This window comes from Cavia porcellus, unplaced genomic scaffold (genome assembly GCF_034190915.1).
Source record: "Cavia porcellus strain 051 isolate PalLab524CR breed Dunkin Hartley unplaced genomic scaffold, mCavPor4.1 scaffold_27, whole genome shotgun sequence".
In the NCBI taxonomy this organism is placed as follows: Eukaryota; Metazoa; Chordata; class Mammalia; order Rodentia; family Caviidae; genus Cavia; species Cavia porcellus.
Window position 1 is genome coordinate 22145681 of NW_026947510.1, and position 20750 is coordinate 22166430.

The 20750-nt window shown below is 33.7% G+C and overlaps 1 protein-coding gene across 22 annotated transcripts in view; it reads left to right on the plus strand.

Moving 5' to 3' along the window:
• Myo3a (myosin IIIA) overlaps positions 1-20750 on the plus strand; it is a 180717-nt gene that overhangs the window by 12060 nt on the left and 147907 nt on the right. For 20 of the 22 annotated variants that reach the window (XR_010043797.1, XR_010043798.1, XR_010043799.1 and 17 more), the window contains 2 exons: positions 9099-9283; positions 10895-11029. The exons of the other annotated variants lie outside the window; for them this stretch is intronic. Coding sequence is in view for 14 of the 20 variants with exons in the window: in XM_063238026.1 (XP_063094096.1) it covers positions 9116-9283; positions 10895-11029 (303 nt within the window). In the remaining 6 variants the exon portion in view is untranslated. The remainder of the gene's footprint in view (positions 1-9098; positions 9284-10894; positions 11030-20750) is intronic. 22 annotated transcript variants of the gene reach the window in all.

Sequence of the window (20750 nt, forward strand, 5' to 3'; positions counted from 1 at the left end):
TGTCTTTTCCTTTGTTGTGTGTGGTTTTGTTGGCTTATCCAAGAAATCATTGCCAAATCATGTGTCATGAAGCTTCTCCTTACGTTTTCTTCTAAGGATTTTATAATTTTAGCTTTTAGAGGAAAGATATTTAGATCTTTCCTCTAGATTGAGTTAATTTTTGTATGTGATATCAGGTGAATATTCAGCTTCATTCTTTTGCATGTGGATATCCAATTTTCCCAACACTATTCATTTAAGTTATTGTTTTCTCCCCTTGAAAGGTCTTGGCAGTATGTTTATTCCAGGGCTCTCTGTTTTGTTTCATTGTATTAGATATTTTTTATGCCAGTATCATACTGATTTGAGTACTGTAGTATGATAGTAAGTTTTGAAATCAGGAAATATGAGACTTCCAACTTTCGTTTTGCCTAATTTTTTTATTTTCTTTGAGATTCAATATGAATTTGAGAATTTTTTTCTATTCAAAAATTTTGAGATATTGATAGCAATTGCATTGAATTTATTTATAAGTTTGGGTAATATTGACCTCTCACTTTATGAACATAGGTTACTTTTCCATTTTGTGTTATTTCATTTCTTTCAGCAGTGTTTTGTAGTTTTCAGTATAAAAGCCTCTCACTTCATTTGTAAGTATTTTTCTTTTGTGCTGCTATAAATAGAATTGTTTCTTTAGTTTCATTTTTTTAATTGTTCATGGATAGTGTAAAACAGTGCAACAGATTTTTTATGTTTATTTTTGTATTTACCATTTTAATTCGTTAGTTATATATGTACATCCATGTGTGCATATATGTTCTTTGGGAATTACAACATACAAACTCCAGCCATTTGTAAACAGCTATACTGTAATTTGACTTCTTAGCCAACTTGGATGCTTTTTATTCTTGTCTAACTTCTTTGATTAGAATTACCGGTACTGTGTTCAATCAAAAAAGCAAAAGTGGGTATCTTGTCTCGTTCCTTACTATAGCAGAGAGGCTTTCAGTCCTTCACTGTTGAATAAGATATTGGCTGTGGGCTTTTCATATATGCATTTATTATGTTGAGGTATATATTCTTCTATTCCTAGTCTGTTGAGTGTTTTTATCTTGAAAGGCATTCCATTTTGTCAAATGCTTTTTATGCATTAATTTAAATGATTTGTGATTTTTCCCTTTTTAGTTTTTTAATGTTATCTGTTTAATTGATTGTTTTTTGTGTGTTGTACCATTGTGTAGAATTTAATGTCATTTGGTGATGGTATATGATTCTTTTAATATTCCATTAAAAATCAGTTTTTTGTTAGCACTTGGCTGAGAATTATTACATCAGTAGGCAGAGAGCTGTTTATCTTCAGATTTCTTGTTTTGTCTTTAGATGTATTACTGGCAGAATGCTGGCTTCAAAGGAGTTAGAGAGTCATATTTTTTACATTTTTTGAAAGTTTTTGAGAAAGATTCATGTTAAGTCTTTAAATTTTTGTTAGAAATCATCTGGTCTAACATTTTTATTGTGGTTGAGAAGTGTTTGATTACTGATCCAATTTCTTTACTAATTATAGGTCTATTCAGATTTTGTGCTTGTTCAGAGTTCAGTCTTGTATCCTCTGTATGTAGGTGTTTTTACTTCCATGTAGTTTAACAAATTTGCGGTTTAAAAATCTATAATTATAGCATAATTCTTGTTACTTATCTAAAGTCACTAATTTGCCGTCTTTAATTTACAGTTTTCGTCATTTTTGTCTTTGTAAGTCTAATTTAAGACTTGTCAGTTTTATTGATCTTTTTCAAGAATCAGCTGAGTTTTTCTTTTTTCTCTATTGATCTACATTTTCATCTTCCTTGCATCCTTTATTTTTACTGATTTTGAATGTGTTTCTCTTGTTCCCTATTTTTGTTCCTTTCTCCTTTTTTTTAACTAAGAGAAGATTTGTTTGAAGGTGCGTAAAAAGTGGGAAGAAACAGATGATAGCTATAGTAGGAAGTATTCACAAGTGAAGTACACCTTCCTTTCTTTTTGTTTTTTAAATTTGATTTTAAAGTATACCTTCCTTTCTTTTTGTTTTTTAAATTTGATTTTAAACAGAACAAAACAGATCACAAGAAAACAATGTAAGAGACACAGCTTTCAAAGCAAGACAACAGGAGATCTTCACTATCATATTGTCTCTTGTTTTCTTTTAAATAGTTGTCCGTATCTTCACACACAATGAATTTATACAAAACAGAATAGTATTAAACTGATCAGAAGAGGATGATGAAGGCATTTGAGATCTTCAAAACCAGACAATAGGGAAGTCAACCATGGCTGCCATAATGTCTCTCATTCTCTTCAAAATAGCTGTCCATACCTTTATCTATGTTGAAATTAAACAATACAAAACAGACTAAAATCACTCTAAACAAAAAATAATGGATTTCACAGCATGATGTCAAGGACACAGCACTGGGTATCTATTGTCTCTTTTTCTTCAGAGTAGCTGTTCATTTTATCATGTGTTATATAATTGACTCATAAACTGTTGAGGAGAAGTTCTACGCACGTATGAGTCTCTACATGTATGTCTATCCTTTCTGTATTAGTGGGAAAAACAAAACAGCTGCATGTTTCATCTTAAGCCTTTGCCATGTTTTATTTTCATGTGTTCCAAGATATTTTCTAAGTTCCCTTGTGATTTTTTCTCTCATTGATAGAAGAGATAATAGTGTATTTTTCACTTTTTACATATTTTTAGATTTGTTCAGTTTGTTAATTTCAAGTTTTCTAATTTTATTCCATTTTGATCAGAAATGTATGTTTTCAGTCTTTTAAAAAATTTAAGACTTCTTTTGCAGCCCTCATATATAATCTTCTATCCTGGAGAATGTTCTTTATGCATTGAGCAAAATGTGTATTCTGTTATTGTAGGTTGATTATTATTATAAAAGCATCAGTTTCGTCCTTCAGTTAAATGTTTCTTCTGTTATTTTACATCTCTGATGTTTAATGTATATAATTATTGTTATCTTCTTGACAACTTTATAATTTTGTTATTATATAACATCTTTCTTTGTAACTTGTAACAATTTTTGGCTTAAAGTCCTTTTGTCTGCTATTAAGGTAGCTGTTTTTGTTGTTACTGCTTCATGAAATATCTTTCTTCTTACTCTTACCTTCAAACCTATTCCTGCCATTATATCTCATATCCTTTGTAGGTAACATACACTTAGGTTTTTCTCTCCATTCTGTCAACTCAAGTATTTTATTAGAAATTTAACTCATTTACATTTAAAAGACTGATAGGGAGGTACTTATTATTGCTTTTTTAAAAAAATTTTTTCTGTATGTTACAGTGTTTTTATCATACATTTAGTCCAGTTCTGCCATTCTTTTTTAGTAGATTTTTATGATTCCATTCTCATTTCCTTTTGTGTATATTTTATAGGTATTTCTTTGTGATTTCTGTGAAAAGTATGTATAATGTTCTAAAATCATAGCAATTTATTTCAAACTGGTACCTATTTAACTCAGTTGCACATAAAACTTATACTCCTTTATAACTGTGTCCTAAACTTTGTTATTAGTGTCACAAATTACATCTTTTTATGTACCTATTAATGTACATTTATAATTATTTTATGCTTTCGCGTTTCAAATCATGTAGAGGATAAAGAAGTGGAGTTACAAAATATCATAATAATAATACTGATTTATGTATTTTCTACATAATTAGTTTTACTGGAGAACTTTACAATTTCATATGGCTTCAAGGTGCTATCTAGCAACCTTTCATTTCAACTTAAAATGCTTCCTTTATTATTTTTTACAGGGATGCTATAATGGGAATGAACTCTACTTTTACATATTTGAGAATATATTTATTTCTGTCTCATTTTTTGAAACAGTCTTGTCAGATATAAAATTCTTGGTTGACTATTTCCAGTATTATATATATATATATATATATATATATATATATATATTCCCTCCCCCTGGCTCCTGGCTTACAGGATTTCTTCTGGTTGGTGGAGAAATCCACTGATAACACCTTTGCATATGATGAGTTGTTTTTCTCTTACTACCTTCAGAAGTCCTTCTTTGTCATTTGAAAGCTTGACAATACATCTTGGTATGAATTTCTTTGGTTTTACTAGCAGTTTATTGAACCCCTTTGTTTTCTAAATCTGTCTTTCCTTAAATTGTGAATTTTTCAGCCACTATTCAGATAAACTCTCTTCCCCTTTCTTGTCTCTTCTTCAATCCTCATAATGCCTGTATTTTTTTCTGCTTGATGGTGTTCCATAAGTCCTCTGTCCACATCTTTTTTCCCTTTATTCCTCAAATGATAATTTCAAATGGCTTGTTTTTAAGCTCATTGATTATTCTGCCTGCTTAAGTTTGCTATTAAACTCCTTTAGTGAAATTTGCAATTTAGTTTATTTCTCACATCTGGAATTTCTGTTTGGCTCTCTAATAAATTCACCAGGTTTCATGTGATCTATCTGATTATAGATACATTCAAGGGATCCATCTCTACTTTGAAAAAATGAATTAGTAAAATTTCTTTTTTAAATATTTGATAGAATTTATTGTTAAAACAATTTGAAATTTTTCTATTTGCTTTTTTGCATTCATTTCCATTCACTATTTAGCGGCTCTTTATGGAGAAGTAGTTTTGTTCCTGGCATAGTTTTGAAATGAGATGTTAGTGATCAAAGTGGACAAGAATTTCAGCCTTCATGGGCTTACATGCTAATAGCAGAGAAAAACAGTAGATAAAACATGGTAACCGAATATTGAATTGTGTTTTAGGAAGTTTTAAGTTCTACCGAAATTGAGCAGAATAAAGGGGACTAGGAGTTGGGAAACAGAATGGGGTAGAGAAGGGCAAGTAAAGGTTTTTAGGTAAAATGGCCCCATAGGACTCACTGAGCAGGTGATGGGTTGTGTAAAACTTGAAGGAAGTTAGAGAGTGAACCATGTAACTAATGGAGAAACAGGAAACAGAAGACAGCCCAATACAGGATCAGCTCTGCCCCCTTTCTTTAATAGTGATCACAAAGTTTGTTTATTTTATTAAAGAATTAAGTGAAAGTTTACAGAAACTGAGAGAATAGTTATCGAGATGAATATTAAGATCCTATAATAATAAACCTTTTTATTATATTATGGTCATATTTTTTCTTAAGAAATAATCTCCAAAGCTCAATATATAACAAATCAATTAAAAAGTATGTCTTCATTTTTAAAATGTAGCTTTAGAAATACATTTTCAAATTTATGATAAACATAAATCAAAATAAATTATATATATATATATGCATGTATATAAATTTGTTGGCTTATATGAACTTAATTATGTGTTTTTAATTGTATGAATAGAGAATTATTTGTTTACAACTGCTAAAGATTAGACCAAAAATGAACATTCATTGTTCTGTAGAATGTATTGTTACATACAATGGCCAATAGATAATTAGTTGTTTACTAACTGATGTTTTAGTATTAAGAAATAAACGGTTTAGTGGTGAGAAAATATAGTTTGAGTCAGAAGAGTTCTTTTTAGTATAATTATTAACATTCTTAAATGTATGGTTTTGAAGAAGTCATTTTAAGTGACTTCATTTTGCTAGCTTGTTGAGAGTTGTTTTCGTTTTAGTGGGATTTCATTAGGTATATTCTGTTTCTGAGTTTCTGTATTTCTGTGATTATTGTTCCATAGTTTTATCATAGTGATGCACTACTTTAAATATTTGTCTCATTAAATGTTCTTAAAGTGAAAATTTACATTTTTTGTCCAGTTTTTATATTGCTTAGTCTCTGTATGTTTCCCTGAGCACCTCAGAATTCCTTGCTTCCTCAGCCATTCTGCTATAGCACTTCATGCATATTTCTAGTACCACTTTTCATAATATAGTATGGTTACATATTTATTAACCTATCCATGAGTGGCCTAACTTTGTATTCCCCAAAGTTATTAAAATTCTTTGGACACTTTTGATGTTTAGTCATTTTGTTGGATTTTAATGCTCGTAAATTGAAAAACTAACAGTTAATTTCTAATAGTTAATATCTGAGAAGTGAAACGGGTTCAGTAACATTCAAATCGAATGGCAGTATTTCATGTAATGAGTGTTTCTCCTGGTTGAAAACATCTATTTCAGACATTTAACAAGGTATAATTGATCTCTTCGTTTAAAATGTATGTTATGCAGATGACATAAATGCTTATTTGAATGAGAAATTATTTTGTCACTGATTATGAAATCATTAATGGGGATGATTATTACTGATTACCTTTATGCATTTTGGATGAAAGGCACAAATTTCATAAAGATTAAGTGTTCTAAGAACCATTCAGCAGTGTACTGATACAATTTTTAGAACACATTCATAGCCATTTACTAGATGTTGCACCCTTGGGTATAATTAATCAGAATATGATCCTTAGTGTGCTTTAAATTCCCAGATTCCTTTCACTTCTTCATAATCATTATTTCTCTACCCTACTTTAAAAAGCCTTCATTTGAAGAACCATGTTTATTCATTTGTTCAACATCAGTGTTCCATGCAGAGATAAGCATTATTAGATTTGGAAGTAAACGTGACAGATAAGGTCTCTGCTCTTAGCATTAGTGGTAAACAAACGTATGTTCATTTAACTAGTATTTTCTGATTGCGTACCATGTGCTAGCCATAATCAGAACTATGGATACAGTAGTAGAAATAGAAAAGGCCTGCCTCCTTGCATAGCTTACATAAACATGGAAGGATAACAGGATAAAGGAGAAGGCTAACTTTATGAAAGTTGGTCAGAAAAAGCCTAAGAAAGTCATATTTGAGCTGAACATAAAATAATGTGAAAGAGGAATCAAAGAAAAAGGAATCAAAGCCAAGTGGCAATTACCAGCGATAGAAATGGACTGTTTCATGCACATTGCTTTGTAGTTTTAGAAGTGAGATGATTAGGAAATTTATTATTGCATCCTTTTTAACAGTTGATAATGAAATTAGGTCTTCATCTGTGAAAGTTTATGGGAAAGAGTGGTCTACAAAGGAGAAAAAGACCATACTACAAAGTAGTAACTCCAGAGAAGGAGGCAGATCCCTCTCTGGAATGGGAAGGGGAAGGGAATGTCAAGCCAGGAAGTGCAGTAAAATCTCTAAACAGTGTTAAGGATCCACATATGGCTTGTTAGTCAAAATGGTTGTGTGAGTTTTTCCATCTACAAGCATAGGTGTGAGGAAGATGCAGGGTCTAACAAGACTTTTGCTTAGGAAATAGTGGTGGAGAAAGAGAAAAGGAATTGCAGTAATGTAAGCTAGAAGGGCAAGTATGGGGAAAGGGAAAATGAATTGGGAGTGAAGTCTGAAGAGGGTTGACCATAAATCAGGTGGTTTTTGATGGGTTGGTGCTGGAATGAGGTTAAAAGTTAATAGGGTATCACACAAGTAAATGTCATTGTTTGATACTATGGAATATTAATACATAGTCTCTTAATAGATATGTTTCTTTGTATACAAACACAACTGAAATCAGACTTTTAACATTAAAAGAAGTGTGCATTTGAATAACTGACAAAATGTAAAGGTTACTGAAAGTATGGAAAGCACTTTGTTTTTTTTAACCCTCTTTTGTAATTGTATAGAAATAGTTAATAGAATTGAATAAAAATACAGAAAGTTAAGAGCATTACTTGGGATGAAACATGGGATCTTAGGTTATCTATAATCTCCTTTGCAAAGTCACTTGACATTATTGGCCTTATTCCCTTTATTCATTGATTAACTATATTTCAACAGTGTACAAGGTGCTAGGCATACAGTGATCATATCGTGTATTATCTATGCAGATAATATCTATGATAAATTACATGTGGTATCATAATGATACCAAATGTTAATGTTACTGATAACAACATCAGTAAATGACTTATAGACTAGTGTTTTAGTTTACTAATTAGTAATCATTTTATCACTGTGCTGGGTGGTGAGTGTATATGAACGATGTCAGAGGGCACTGCAGAGCACTGTTGAAACATACAGAGATGATATGCAACTCATAGGCTGATGGAGTGTGGTCACATATGGATCAACTGATGTCCATGCTGAGACCTTAAAGATAAGTGATACTAGAATTCAGTAAGGAAGTCAGGGGCAAAAGAGGGAGGGGATGTGTATATATTAAGTTCCTCCAGCAAAAAAGAAAGAATGAGATGGATCCAGAGTAGCTAGCATGTCTTGAAGTTGCTGGTACAAAATACCAACAACCAAAATGAAGGAAGGAAAGGTTTACTTAGCTTAGGAGGTGTCAGTCCATGATCAGCTGGCTCCCAGAAAGCCAGCATGGCACTGGGGCAACACTTCAGGGCAGCAGCCAGCAGAAGTAGAGAAAAAGGGGGAAGAGAAAGACTCTTTATTTCCCTTATATTGTAAGTAAGCTAACCCTCCCCAACCTAGGGCAAGTGTAGCAATCACACCACCAATCCCAGCACTATACAACAAACTAGTCACAAATGCTAGACTCAGCAGCCCTAGAAAGGCCCACCTCCCATGACTGCGTGAGGCTTTGGGGGGACATTTAAACAAACCACAACGTGGGTCATAATGTGAATGAGCAATGTTGAGACGTGAGACTAGGAAATTAAGCAAAGGCTATATTTTAAAGGACTTGGTAGAATGTGGTAAGAACAGTTTAACCTAAAAGCAGTAAAAGGACCCATTGTTGGATATTACACAAAGCTTTAACATAAAACACTATCACTTATTAAGTGTAAGGTTAGCTTATGTGAAAAAATTAAATTTTATTTTCTCTAAGGTTATTGTAAGATTCTTCAATTTATGGTAATACATTTAAAGAAGTAAAAATGAAAATGTCTTTAATCTGAAAAGAATTAACAATTAATGAAACTTTATTAAACATAGAAATAAAGCCCTGCTTAATAAAGCATCATTAAACTCATATTAATCTGTTTGCAAAAAATAAATTAAAACTTTCTGTAACTCTAAAGTACATTTAATTACTTTTGTATATTTTCTATTATATTAATGAAAATACTATATAATTTCCAATGAGTTGTATGTGCCATTTAATATCCCTAATTGAAAGTAGATGAAACTATACTTTTTCTCTCCAGTGATTTAAACCTTTGAGATGTTCCCATTAACTGGAAAAACAGTCAATTTTTCTCATTTTCCTGATCCATCTGATACATGGGAAATAACGGAAACAATTGGCAAAGGAACTTATGGGAAAGTTTTTAAAGTACTGAATAAGAAAAATGGCCAAAAAGCAGCAGTCAAAATTCTGGATCCGGTTCACGTAAGCCACTGTTTTCCCCCTAATTAAATTTATTTTTATCTGTATTGAACAGTTTAAAACTTTGTAAGCATCTTATAGTGAGTCATTTATTATAGTGTCTTTCTAAAACAAGGTACAATTTGAAAAAAATGTTAAATTCTACTTGTTTGATTTTCTTAGTTTATGTAAAGCTTTGCCTGTAAAATAAAGGCAGTTTGCATACTTTACATATATAATAAAGACACCTAATACAAATGAATATATGCAAAGGCACATAAATAATGCAGGTCTCAGTAGCTCAGTACTTCATTCGGTATTACTTTGGAATTTTAAAAAATTATAGAAATATAAACACATAGTCAAGAAGTAATCATAATTGTAATCTTACTCAGATTTCCTTTTCTTCTCACATTTACTTAAGCTTGGGCTAGAATTTCTCTTAAGCTAAAGTGAAGAGGTTTTTTTAAAGCTAAATTTTCTTCAGAAAAGGGAAATCAATTTTCAGATTTACTTAATTGTTCCCAACGCTGAAATGGTGATGCTTTGTAAGAGCGTGAGTTTTCTCATCGTGAAGTTGAATTGCCTGTTCAGGTCCTAAAGTTTCTGCTTCAAGTGAGGCTCCAGTCATGGCTCCCCCACTTTCACAGAAAGTTGTAACAAAGAAAAGCACCAAAGTTTCCCCTGTTATGACTGAAAATTTTATTTTCTCGGACTGATTTTGACTTGGCATTGAAGTCGGGACCTTGACCCGCAAGGCAGGCCACCAACGTCTGAGCTACACTTGCAGCCCCATTTTCTGTGAATGAGGACTGGCCGTTTGGGCATATGTTCAGGAGACTATGCAGGGAGATACTTGGTTCTCCCTAGCACTTACGAAAGTCAGAAAGAGCTCAGTACCACACGCTCCCCCAGTTTCTATTGAGAGTAACTCCTCCAATCCCAAGACTCTGGCACTCTGTGGAAACAATGGAAACATGGCAGGAGGGAAAGAAGGGAAAGTGTGCCATGAGGCTATCAGCGTGGTGGGGCCTTACCCCAGCCTATCCACTAGCCAGCTGCAGATGCTGCAAGAGGTTCCCGGGCTTGCTTTTTTGTTTCAGTCACCAGTAAATACACACACACACACATTCTTGTGAATGGGTGTTAGTTACCTAAAGGTTATATTCCATTTTTTTTTCACTTTTTTGAAGAGAAAAAACGTATTGCTTGTATGACTGATTTTTAAAGCTTCTAAAAATCTACTATTCCAAAGGAAAAAAGTAAACTAGCTCTCTAGTGCTGAATGTTTTTATTTGAAGTCAGTGTTCTGTCATTGTAACCAAGTTGCTAACACAATGAAAGCAGCACCTGCATATAAATAAAAGCAAAATTCAATTGCGTTTAAAAACAGCCTTTTATTTTTTCCTTCTAAAATTCAATTAAATTAATATAACTTGAGATGCATTTGATTGGTACAAAAGTCATAATCTGTCTCCATAATGTTAAAGAAAATTTCAGTGTATGGTACTACACAAGGTAAAAACTTACGATTATATTTTAACAAAATTAAATACTTTGTTTGATACTCTAATATGTTTATTTGGCATTATTCATATTTTTTCTCACAATTCTCTTATGATCTTTTGAAAATAGGATATTGATGAAGAAATTGAGGCAGAATATAACATTCTAAAATCACTTTCTGATCACCCTAATGTTGTTAAATTTTATGGAATTTATTTTAAGAAGGATAAAATCAATGGAGATAAACTATGGCTGGTTCTTGAGGTAAGTGTTCAAGTATTACTTGTGTGAGTAAAAATTGGTGTGTGATCTTGGAATGACTTAATTTTATGTAACACCAACACCATAAAAAACTTTTCCTCAGTAGAATGTTGTGTCTAGTTAGGACCTTGTTGTCTTAGTATGTACACCAGGAAGTTTAAAATCTACAAGACTATTAATAATTAAAAGGACATGAGTCCACTATGGAAAAGAAGTGAAGAAATATATTAATTTTTTTGCAGGAAAATGAAAAAGTTACCAGATAGATTTTATTGTCATTTAATTATTCATCTATATTTTGTTCAGTTAATATGTGAGTGAGGCTCTGGCCCAGGTGCCAGGGTATAAGAGAAAATTAATGTTAAGTGAGACTTCAGTAGACAAAAATAGCTGCAATTTTCTTTTACTGTCTCTATTGACTGTTAATGACTTAAACTACAGAGTTAGGTTTTTATATTTATGAGGAAGGAAATTTACTAAAAATGGTGTTGATGTTGAATAAGTTGTCAAACAGAAGCTATGGAGTTTGCCTATTCAAGTCTTGAGAGTAAATTTTCTTAGTGTTTGCCAATCTTCTCTAGAGGAGGAGTACTAAGTTCCTCAACAAGGTGACTGCAATCTTAGGAGAATTCACTTTTTTGGATTTTCAAGAAACCACCAGGTTCAGTTGTCTGGTGAGAGTTGCTTTCTACTTCCCAGATGGAGCTGGGGGCTCACATGGTGAATGGCAGAAAGGCAAGAGGGCCTCATACTATGTGAGGCCTTTAATCCTATTCACTCTTCATGGCCAATCATCTTTGAAGGCCCCACTTTTCAGTGCTTTCTCATTGGCCATTAGGTTTCAAAACCAGAATTTTGGAGACAACACATTCAGACTATAACAGATTCAATAATCATGTGTAAGTTTCATCATTTTCCTACTTCATTATTTTCTACTATAGTTTTAAAGTGATTCTACAAATAAATTACTGTAGAATACTTGAAACTAGGAAACACCATTCTCAACATTTAACATTTACCTTGTTTTTGTGTAGTTAAAGTGCTTGACAATATTACTCATGAAATTACTCTATTTTTTCACCTAATAAAATTTGAAATACACCCTGACCATTTTTGGTTCTTTCAATGCAAATAAAACTTTGGTTAATAAATAATGGGTATTATTAACAGTGATGGAACTGGAGATCATTATGTAAGAGGAAATAACCCGGGCATAGAAAAACAAGCACTGCATGATCTCACTCGTATGGAATGTAAAAAAGTCAATCCTATAGCAGTTGAGAGAAGAAGGGTGATTACCTGAGGCTGTAGGAGTAGAGAGGATGCATGGATAGATGTATGGATGGGGAAAGGTTGATCAGTAGGTACCAAGTTACAGATAGAAATAAGTTGTTCTTTATGCCTTTGTACAGTATCTACTGATTATAGATAATAGTTATGTACCCTGCATCTCAAAATTCTAGAAGAAAGGATTTTTGAATGTTTTACTATAAAGAAATTTTAAAAGTTTCAGGAGATAGCTATGTTTACACTGATTTAAACATTTTACAATGTGTACATGTTTTGAAACATCACGTTATCACATTCACAGTCAGTTTTTATGTATTGATTATAATAAATCTAATTTTAAGAAGAAGCTAAATGTAATGATGGACACCTGAGACAAGAAGGGTCACTTGAGTCTGGATTTAAGGCCATATTAGGAAACACAGTAAGACCCTGTCTCAAAAACCAAAAACAACGAAAAAGCAGTTAGAATGAAAGGGTCAAATACAAAGCAGTAAAAATATAGATCAAGTTGACAGTGCCACCTTCTTCCGAAGGTAGTAGTGTACTTTTGTCATGCAGTGATTACCGTGCCTGGAAAAGTATGGCTGAGCTGCTACTCTTTCATTTAATAATCTAGGTTCTTAATTTTTACAGAATTATCAGTTTTACTTCTGGAACCCTGTGTTCGTCTGTTTCAGTCTATAGCTCTTCCATGCATCTGACCTCCAGTATCTATATTTCTCACCTGGGTGCAGTTCACTATGTCCTGAATTCATTAGTCTCTTTCAAAATTTACTTTTCTTCATTGCACTTTTTGTAACAATATTCCTGTTAACTAATCTGCTCTTGTCACCAAATCGTGAGTCCTTCCAGTTCCGTTTCTGTAGGGAACAGAATCTCTGGTCACTTAGCTGGCAGGGTCAGGAAGCTGATATTCCACATGTGGAATAGAAAGGAAAATGTGGAATCTTTGTATTAGAGACTTGGATTAGTGATTATCCTTTTCCTTCCGCCCCTTACCAACTGTACCTCCACCTACACCACTTTGCAGCTCTGCTTTGGTTCACCCGCTCAGTTTATCCACAAAGCACCTCCTCAAGTCTTTCTTTGCTAGAATGGTTCCCACTTCCCCATCTGCTTCCATATTGTAAAATTTTACTGACATCTCTTGTCCATTGCTTATCAGGGACCTAGCCTAGATTCCGAATCTCCAAAATGAGTGTACAGCGAAGGCTTAAAATAAATGAGATAAGTGGTGTAAGTAGGGCTCCAAGAATATCAAAGCCCTTCTGTGGAGTTTGAGACCCTGAGGGCTGAGACAGGGGATGTCTCTAGGTAGCCTGTATTTACTTAGGGGGTTAGAATGGAAAATGCAGGAGATTGAACAGACCTTGGAAGTGGTTCAAGGACTTTGCCAAATAACAAATTATGTCTAATTTTGTAGAATTATCTTATGAGAAGATCTCCATGTTGCATTTCACAGGAATGAAATGCCTGCAGCTACCGTCTTTATTTAGTTAATTGGAGTTGGAACCCGCTGTCCTCAGCCATTATCTTATCTTGCCCCAGCCATGTAGCAGCCTTGCACATGTGTTCAATCTCCAATTTCAACGGATTCCAACAATTGCTCTTTTTTTCTGTCCTTTTGTGTGTGTGTGGTTTATATTTTTCAATCATTTTCTAGCATTTTAATGGAGATTTATGAGAAAAAATAAATTTGTTTCATCTCCTACTTATAATAATGGAGAGCCTTCCAAAGTATAAAATAAGGAAGGGCTGGTGCTTTAGCTCAGTGGCTTACGTGTCTGTTTGGCAAGCACAAGGTTGTGAGTTCAATCCCTAATACCAGAAAAAAACAAAGACAAAATATATTTTCAAAAGCATTTTCATAATCTGAAGCTATATATTATTTTCAAAGCTTAAAAAAGTTTAAAAAATAACCATTGATGCTCTTTTAAGTTAGACAGATTATTATTTTTTATCAGTCACTTGTACAACATGCCTGACACCCATAACTTCAAGTTCAGAAGAGGTTTGTTGAGACTCGTGGTCTCAGAGGATATATAGCACATAGTTAGCTGGCTCTGAAGCAAATGGCATGGTAAAAAGGCAGGGGAGAAGAAAGCTGCTCAAGCACTGGAAGCCAGGAAGCAGAGAGAGGGAGCAGAGCCAGAGAGAGACGTCTTCAGACAAACTCCACTGACCCACCTCCTCCAGCATGTTAAGTCACCACCTCCTTAGTGTTGGTGACTCAAGTGTACTGTCATCATAACACAGTCAGCTTCCGAAAACCTACCTCTGAACATAGAGACTTTGGGTGGGGGGACATTTGAGATCTAAAGCATAACAGATTTCAAAATAACTTTGTGACTTTTTAGTTTAAAATAGTTTCATATTTTCAGATAAATCCCATAGTAAACAAAGTTAAACTTTTTTTAAAAACTCATCAAAATTTAATTAGTCAAGTGATAGACTACAAATTATCCCCTTAATCTGTTTTTCCTTAAATCAGTGTAGAAATTTAAAGGTTTTCTTTGTGTTGATTTTATACGTTTGAGATGTATAAAAATTTTAACATAGTCTCGAATACAATTTTGCATGTCTTTCAAAACATTTTCAATAATGCATTTAAAATTTTTCTACCATGTAGAGTAAAATGAGAATATTAGCATTTAAATAGAGATCTGGGTACTTCGACTAATGTGGATCTAACTGGATAAGGAACAAAGTATAAATCTTTGCCCAGAGATTAAAAACTATTGAATGAAATTAATCATTGTTTTTTAGCCTATCAAATTCCTGTTCTAATTACATTGGTGTTTTTCAGTATTAGCACTTGATATTAGGGGAGAGTTGGAGACTACTAGCTACAGTTAAGTATTTGTTGTTATTGTTTTCTTTGAGGGGGGAGACGATTTTTCGTTTTTTAAGAGAGCAGAAAATATTGATTAAAATAGTTGTGGAAAAATCACTACAAGTAAAGTGGAACCAGCAACAACCTAATAGGTTTTTTGAATTTTCCGTATATTTTATTATCAGATGGAGATATTAGAAGTATCCTTAAATGGCGTGAGAAAAATAATAAGTGAAGTTTATAATAAAATATTTCAGAAATCTGATCTCTATGAACTTACAAAATGAGGGACGGGAGCATAATAAAAGCAAGAAGTTGACAAATGACAAATGTGTACAAGATTATTGATTTGCATATGCAAATTAGAGTAATTTCATGTACACTTAAGTGGCTAGATGTACAATTACCTGATTTATAAACATGAATGGTGCAGGTGCTGCATTAAAGGCACTTTCCGAAAATTGGCTTATAACATCAATACTTTGTGCTGCAAAGTAACTGCTAATTACACCTCTTATCATAAGAAAGCCCAAATAAATTATTTTGCATGAGTATATCCAAAGAACAGCCCAAAATGGGGTGATGTTATCCAGAGAGTCACACTATCAAAGACTTCCAGTGTAAGGGCACATAAACAAAGTGTGTTGGTTGAGTGTAACTGAGCAGTGTATGCCAGCCCTCTCTATAAATCTGGCATGTGGTAAAGACTATATCAACCTCTGAGATTTTCAACATGATGACTTTTTACCAAGACAAATCATTGTGCTTGTATTTCAACCCTGAATTCAAATCCTAGGGATAATATTTTCCCACGTCTGGTAGGCAATCTTTTTAGTCATTTTAATTTTTTTCACATTGAATGTGATTTTTCTCTTTCTTGCATTTTCCTTTTAGTTTATGGTTCTATAACTGTTTAAGCATGAATAGTATACAAGATTCGCTTGAGGAATTATTTCCTTCTTAATTCTCTGCATGTTCAGTTAGAGATTAAATGTGCCCAGGTATAGTTAAAGAGCGCCTGCTTCTGGTCCTCTGAAATTCCAGTGACACATTTGAACCTAACTATGTAAAAAGAGAAAGGGCAGAAAGTTTTCTGCTATTTGCTGACTTGGGTTTTACAAAATATCTGTGGGGATTTTTTTATTGTCCTATAATATTTTAGATTTTCCTATTGATCTAGGCATACAAGGAGAACCAATGTTATTTTTTAAACTTACACTTCATTTTGAGATGTATCACTTCCTTTCTCCCTGTAGCCCCCGTGTTCTTAACCAGCCTGTTTAGGAAGATACAGGTACTACTTTTCACTGTGTGCCTCCTTTCATTCCTAGTGCCCAATGTGGGGGGTCAATGTAAGGATTGTGGAGAAGAGAGACTGGGAAGCTGGGATTGATCAGGGGTATGTGTATGTGTGTCACCTGAACCAGCACCAACACTGGTCTAAAGTTAAAGCTTTCTCATATTAATCCTTTGTTGCTGATGAAGGGAAGGGGAGCAACTGATAATTAACTATAATTTTTCCCTTCTTGATTGGATCAGCAACCACATTTTAACTGTACAGGGAAACCGAGACTTCTCTCTCAGGAGCTGTTTGCTTAATGTGCCTTCAAGCATAACAGGGCCAAAATTCCAAGTTGGCATATCTTTCTGTTAAAGGGCCTTTTCTCTCATAATCTAATCTTAGCTTAAATTGCTCCTTCAGTGGTGGTGCTGCAGAATGCACTCTTGTTATTCAACTGAATCAGCCCTGATCTGTTCATTCTTAATAGTAACATTGCTTGCTTTCATTGCTTTTCAATTATAGCGTCTTTTTCTCTTGAAATTATATCCCTTTCAGGAGATCAAAGTCTGGCAATTAAACGTGGTGTTTGAAAAGCACAGAAATCAGTAAATAGTCATGCAGCCTCTCAAATGCACATTTTAGGCCATCGAAGTGGTTTCCCTAGACGTAACTACTACTTTTCATATGCCATGCATTATTGGTTATTCTGTTTTTTACACTTACATGTAATAAGTTAGACCTATCATGATGAAAGGAAACATGGGGCAAGAGAGAAAAGGAGCTACAATGAGGTTGTTTTCAGCTGTTAACCCTTTAATGATGCCAACACAGAAGGGGACAAAAAAGCATTGCTGTGTGTGAAGGGCCAGGGGATGTGGGAGGGGTGGCAGCTGGACTTCTGTGCTCTCAGTAGTGCAGCATTATTTCTGCCTCCCTTTGGCAGTTGGCAATTGCAGTAGAGGAACAGGCTCACAGTGCAATACCTTTCACATTCTAAGAGCAGACACCTATTTCCAGTTCTCCTATAAAAGGCTGTTATTTGGGGTGCTTGCAACAGAAAAGATGGCCAGTTACCTAGAGTGATGTTTAAATGATAAGATGGAAAGTAGTCCAAATGTACTTCTCTATGCTCTTTAACTAAGGAAATACTTAAATTATGTTTGTGTGTGTGTGTGTGTGTGTGTGTGTGTGTGTGTGTCTTATGTGCCTTAGTTCTCTGAACAAGAGTACAGTTTGTTTTACTTCAATTAAAAAAATGAGATGACAAAATGTTTTATTATTTGATGAAGTAATTGATTTTTATTTTACACATTAAAATGTTTCTTCTGAGTTTTTATGTTATACACATTTTGTTGATAACACTACAGTGTGTGATGGTGCCAAGAATATTTAAATGTTTTAGAGTGAAAGACATATTTTGAGGTAGTGGTTCCATGATGGTGTATCCTACAGAATAATACATGATTCAATTACATTGTATGTCATAAAGTCTTTGACATACTGCTTCTAACTTATGCTAGAAATTAATGTCACAATTTTATATGCCACAAAAATAGACATTAGAAAATATCCATTGGGTGATGATGCCAGCTGCCATTAATGTTTTATCAGTATTTAGTTGCAATCTAGAGTTTGGTACATTAATATATTTTATTGAAATTAAGTCAAACATGAGATATAGCTCAGCAGCCTGCCTGGCAAGCACCTGCCTGGCAAGCACAAGATCCTAAGTTCAATTCCTGCTACCAAAAAATAATAATAAATAAGTTAAACATGTTACAGTTTAAGTAAGTAATTTCCACACCCCAGGAAAAGATGTCCTTTTATTTGTATGCTTGGATGCATCTGTGTGTGTGTGTGTGTGTGTGTGTGTGTGTGTGTGTAGCAGGTTTTTCAGAACCTAAGTTTATCCAGGCATTTACTTATTCCATAAATAATAATCTGTTACTCTGGGTTTGCCATATTGGTAGATCATGGGCTCTCAGTAAAGAAAAAGATGAACTCTTTTGTCATAGAGCTTATTGTCTAGTGGTGAGAAAATAATTTAAAATGAAAGTAAATTAACTAGTAGTGCTATGATGAATATAAATGTAGAGAATAAAACAAAAGGACTTTTATGAATAGTGAAAGAAAGCCCATCATTTTATCTGCCACCTAAAGGGAAGTTACACTGCTTTTATTCTTTGTTTTCTTGACTGCTCTGGTGAAAGGTTCATATCAGCTTAAATCTATAGAAGCAAAAACTCCAAAACTGGGGTTATAGAGACTATATTAAAACACACACATAGAGGGAAAGAGAGAGAGATTTGTAAAACATTGTCAGAGAATCTGAAATTTCAACAAGCATAAAAATTACCTGGAGTGTGTTTCTGGACATGACAGTGTGGTATTGACATACCATTGTGCCAAGAACAGCCAGAGAATACAGAAACACACTTTCCAAGAAACACTGGGAAAGAACTTAGGCTGTTGCACTTAAGAAAAGGAAATAAATGAAATGAACACTGCCAGCAGCTCATCTTGGAGACAGCTTCCAGGCCACAGCAGGAGGGCATCCTAAGGAGGCCAAAAGCAGCCTTGCTGAACTGAAAAGTTGAGGAAGGCTCCATTGGCTGGAATTTTCAGACAAGATGGAGCTATGCAGACAAAAAACTCCAGAAATCTGCATAACAGTTATCTATACAATTTAAATAAAGACGTAAAAGCCTTTGATTAAAACTCAAACTGGAGATCTGTCTATCTGTCTGTCTATCTATCTATCTATCTATCTATCTATCCATATGTCTTACCATGTGTATCACGTGGTGAGATTTCATGCACTGGGCAAACAAAATTATCCAAGGCAGAAGAATTCCTGTGGGCTGCCGTCTGAACAGCTACTGAAGTTTGTGCAGGACTGTGATGCCTGAGTTATGACCAAGGACACTGGGGAAACATCATTGAATACTTAAGGTATTTAGTGTAGCCCCCCCTAGAAAGATTATATGTTAGAGGAAGGGATAAACTAGCCTTAAAGCAAAATTCTTAGTGGTAGATGACACTACCAATGTGTGATGCTGCCAACTGTTTTGAGTTAGTGGTTACATGATGGCATACAGTTGCCGAAATACATCCAGTTGCATACTTCAAGAACACTTTACATAAGTACTTTCTTATTCAAAATTGGTTCACAAATTAACTGCCTGCTAGTACAAAATCAACATTTACTACTAGAAGGCAGAAAAATCCAGACATGCCATAATGTGTCATTCATAACATTCAACTCTAATTTAAATTATTAAATGTCATAAAGCAAGAATATGTGACCCAGTATCAGAAAAAAAAATCCTATATAACCAACCTAGAAATAACAGACATTGGAATTATCAGTTATAAAGTGTGCAAGGGTTTAAAGAAAAACATTAACAGTGATAAAAGAGGTAAAACTATAAAAACAAAAGAATTGAACTTTTGTAGCTGAAAGAATCTATCTTCAGTAACTGAAAGAATGTATCTATGTGAAAAAAGTCCTAATAACTGAGTTTAATAGCAGATGTGGAAAAATTAGTGGATTTGAAGACAAGAACATCAAGTTATCCAAACTGAAACATGGTTATAAAATATGGAAATGCCTGGGGAGAAATGCCTTTGATAAATTAAAGTTCAACATAGGTGTAATTGCAGTCTGAGAATGATAGGGATGAGCCGTGGATACAATATTTTAAATAAATGACCAACATTTTTCTAAATTTGGAGAACACTAAATGCTCAGACAGAACTAAAAAGCAGCTGTTTTTCTCTGATTGTGGTTATTTCACTGGACAGTAGTTCCATGAATTCTTCATCCTACCACGTGGAAGTAAGAACCTTGTGAGATACTGAGAAATAATTTTGTTGAATCATTTTTAAAGACAAAGGTGACCCAACAGAAAACAGACAGTACAAGAAAACTTCAGTCTCACATTCCATTCAAACATATATGCAAAAATCTTGAGAAACTATTAAGAGATTACACCCACTGACATAAAACTGTTACTGCATCATGACTATAGTTTTTATTTTTTCAAGAATATAAGTTTGGGGCTAGGGGTTTAGCTCAGTGGCGTAAGTGCCTGGTTGGCAAACGCAAGGTCGTGAGTTCAATCCCTGGTACCAAAAAAAAAAAAATATATATATATATATATATATTTGAAAAAACATGGACATTAACTGCATCATATTTGCATTAATAAACTCAAAGTAAAGGTGAAAAACCATGAAAAATACTGTTTACAAATACTGTGTTTATAGTCATGTTTCAGCACGCTAGATACAATAAAAAATTGATCTAATAAAAAGTT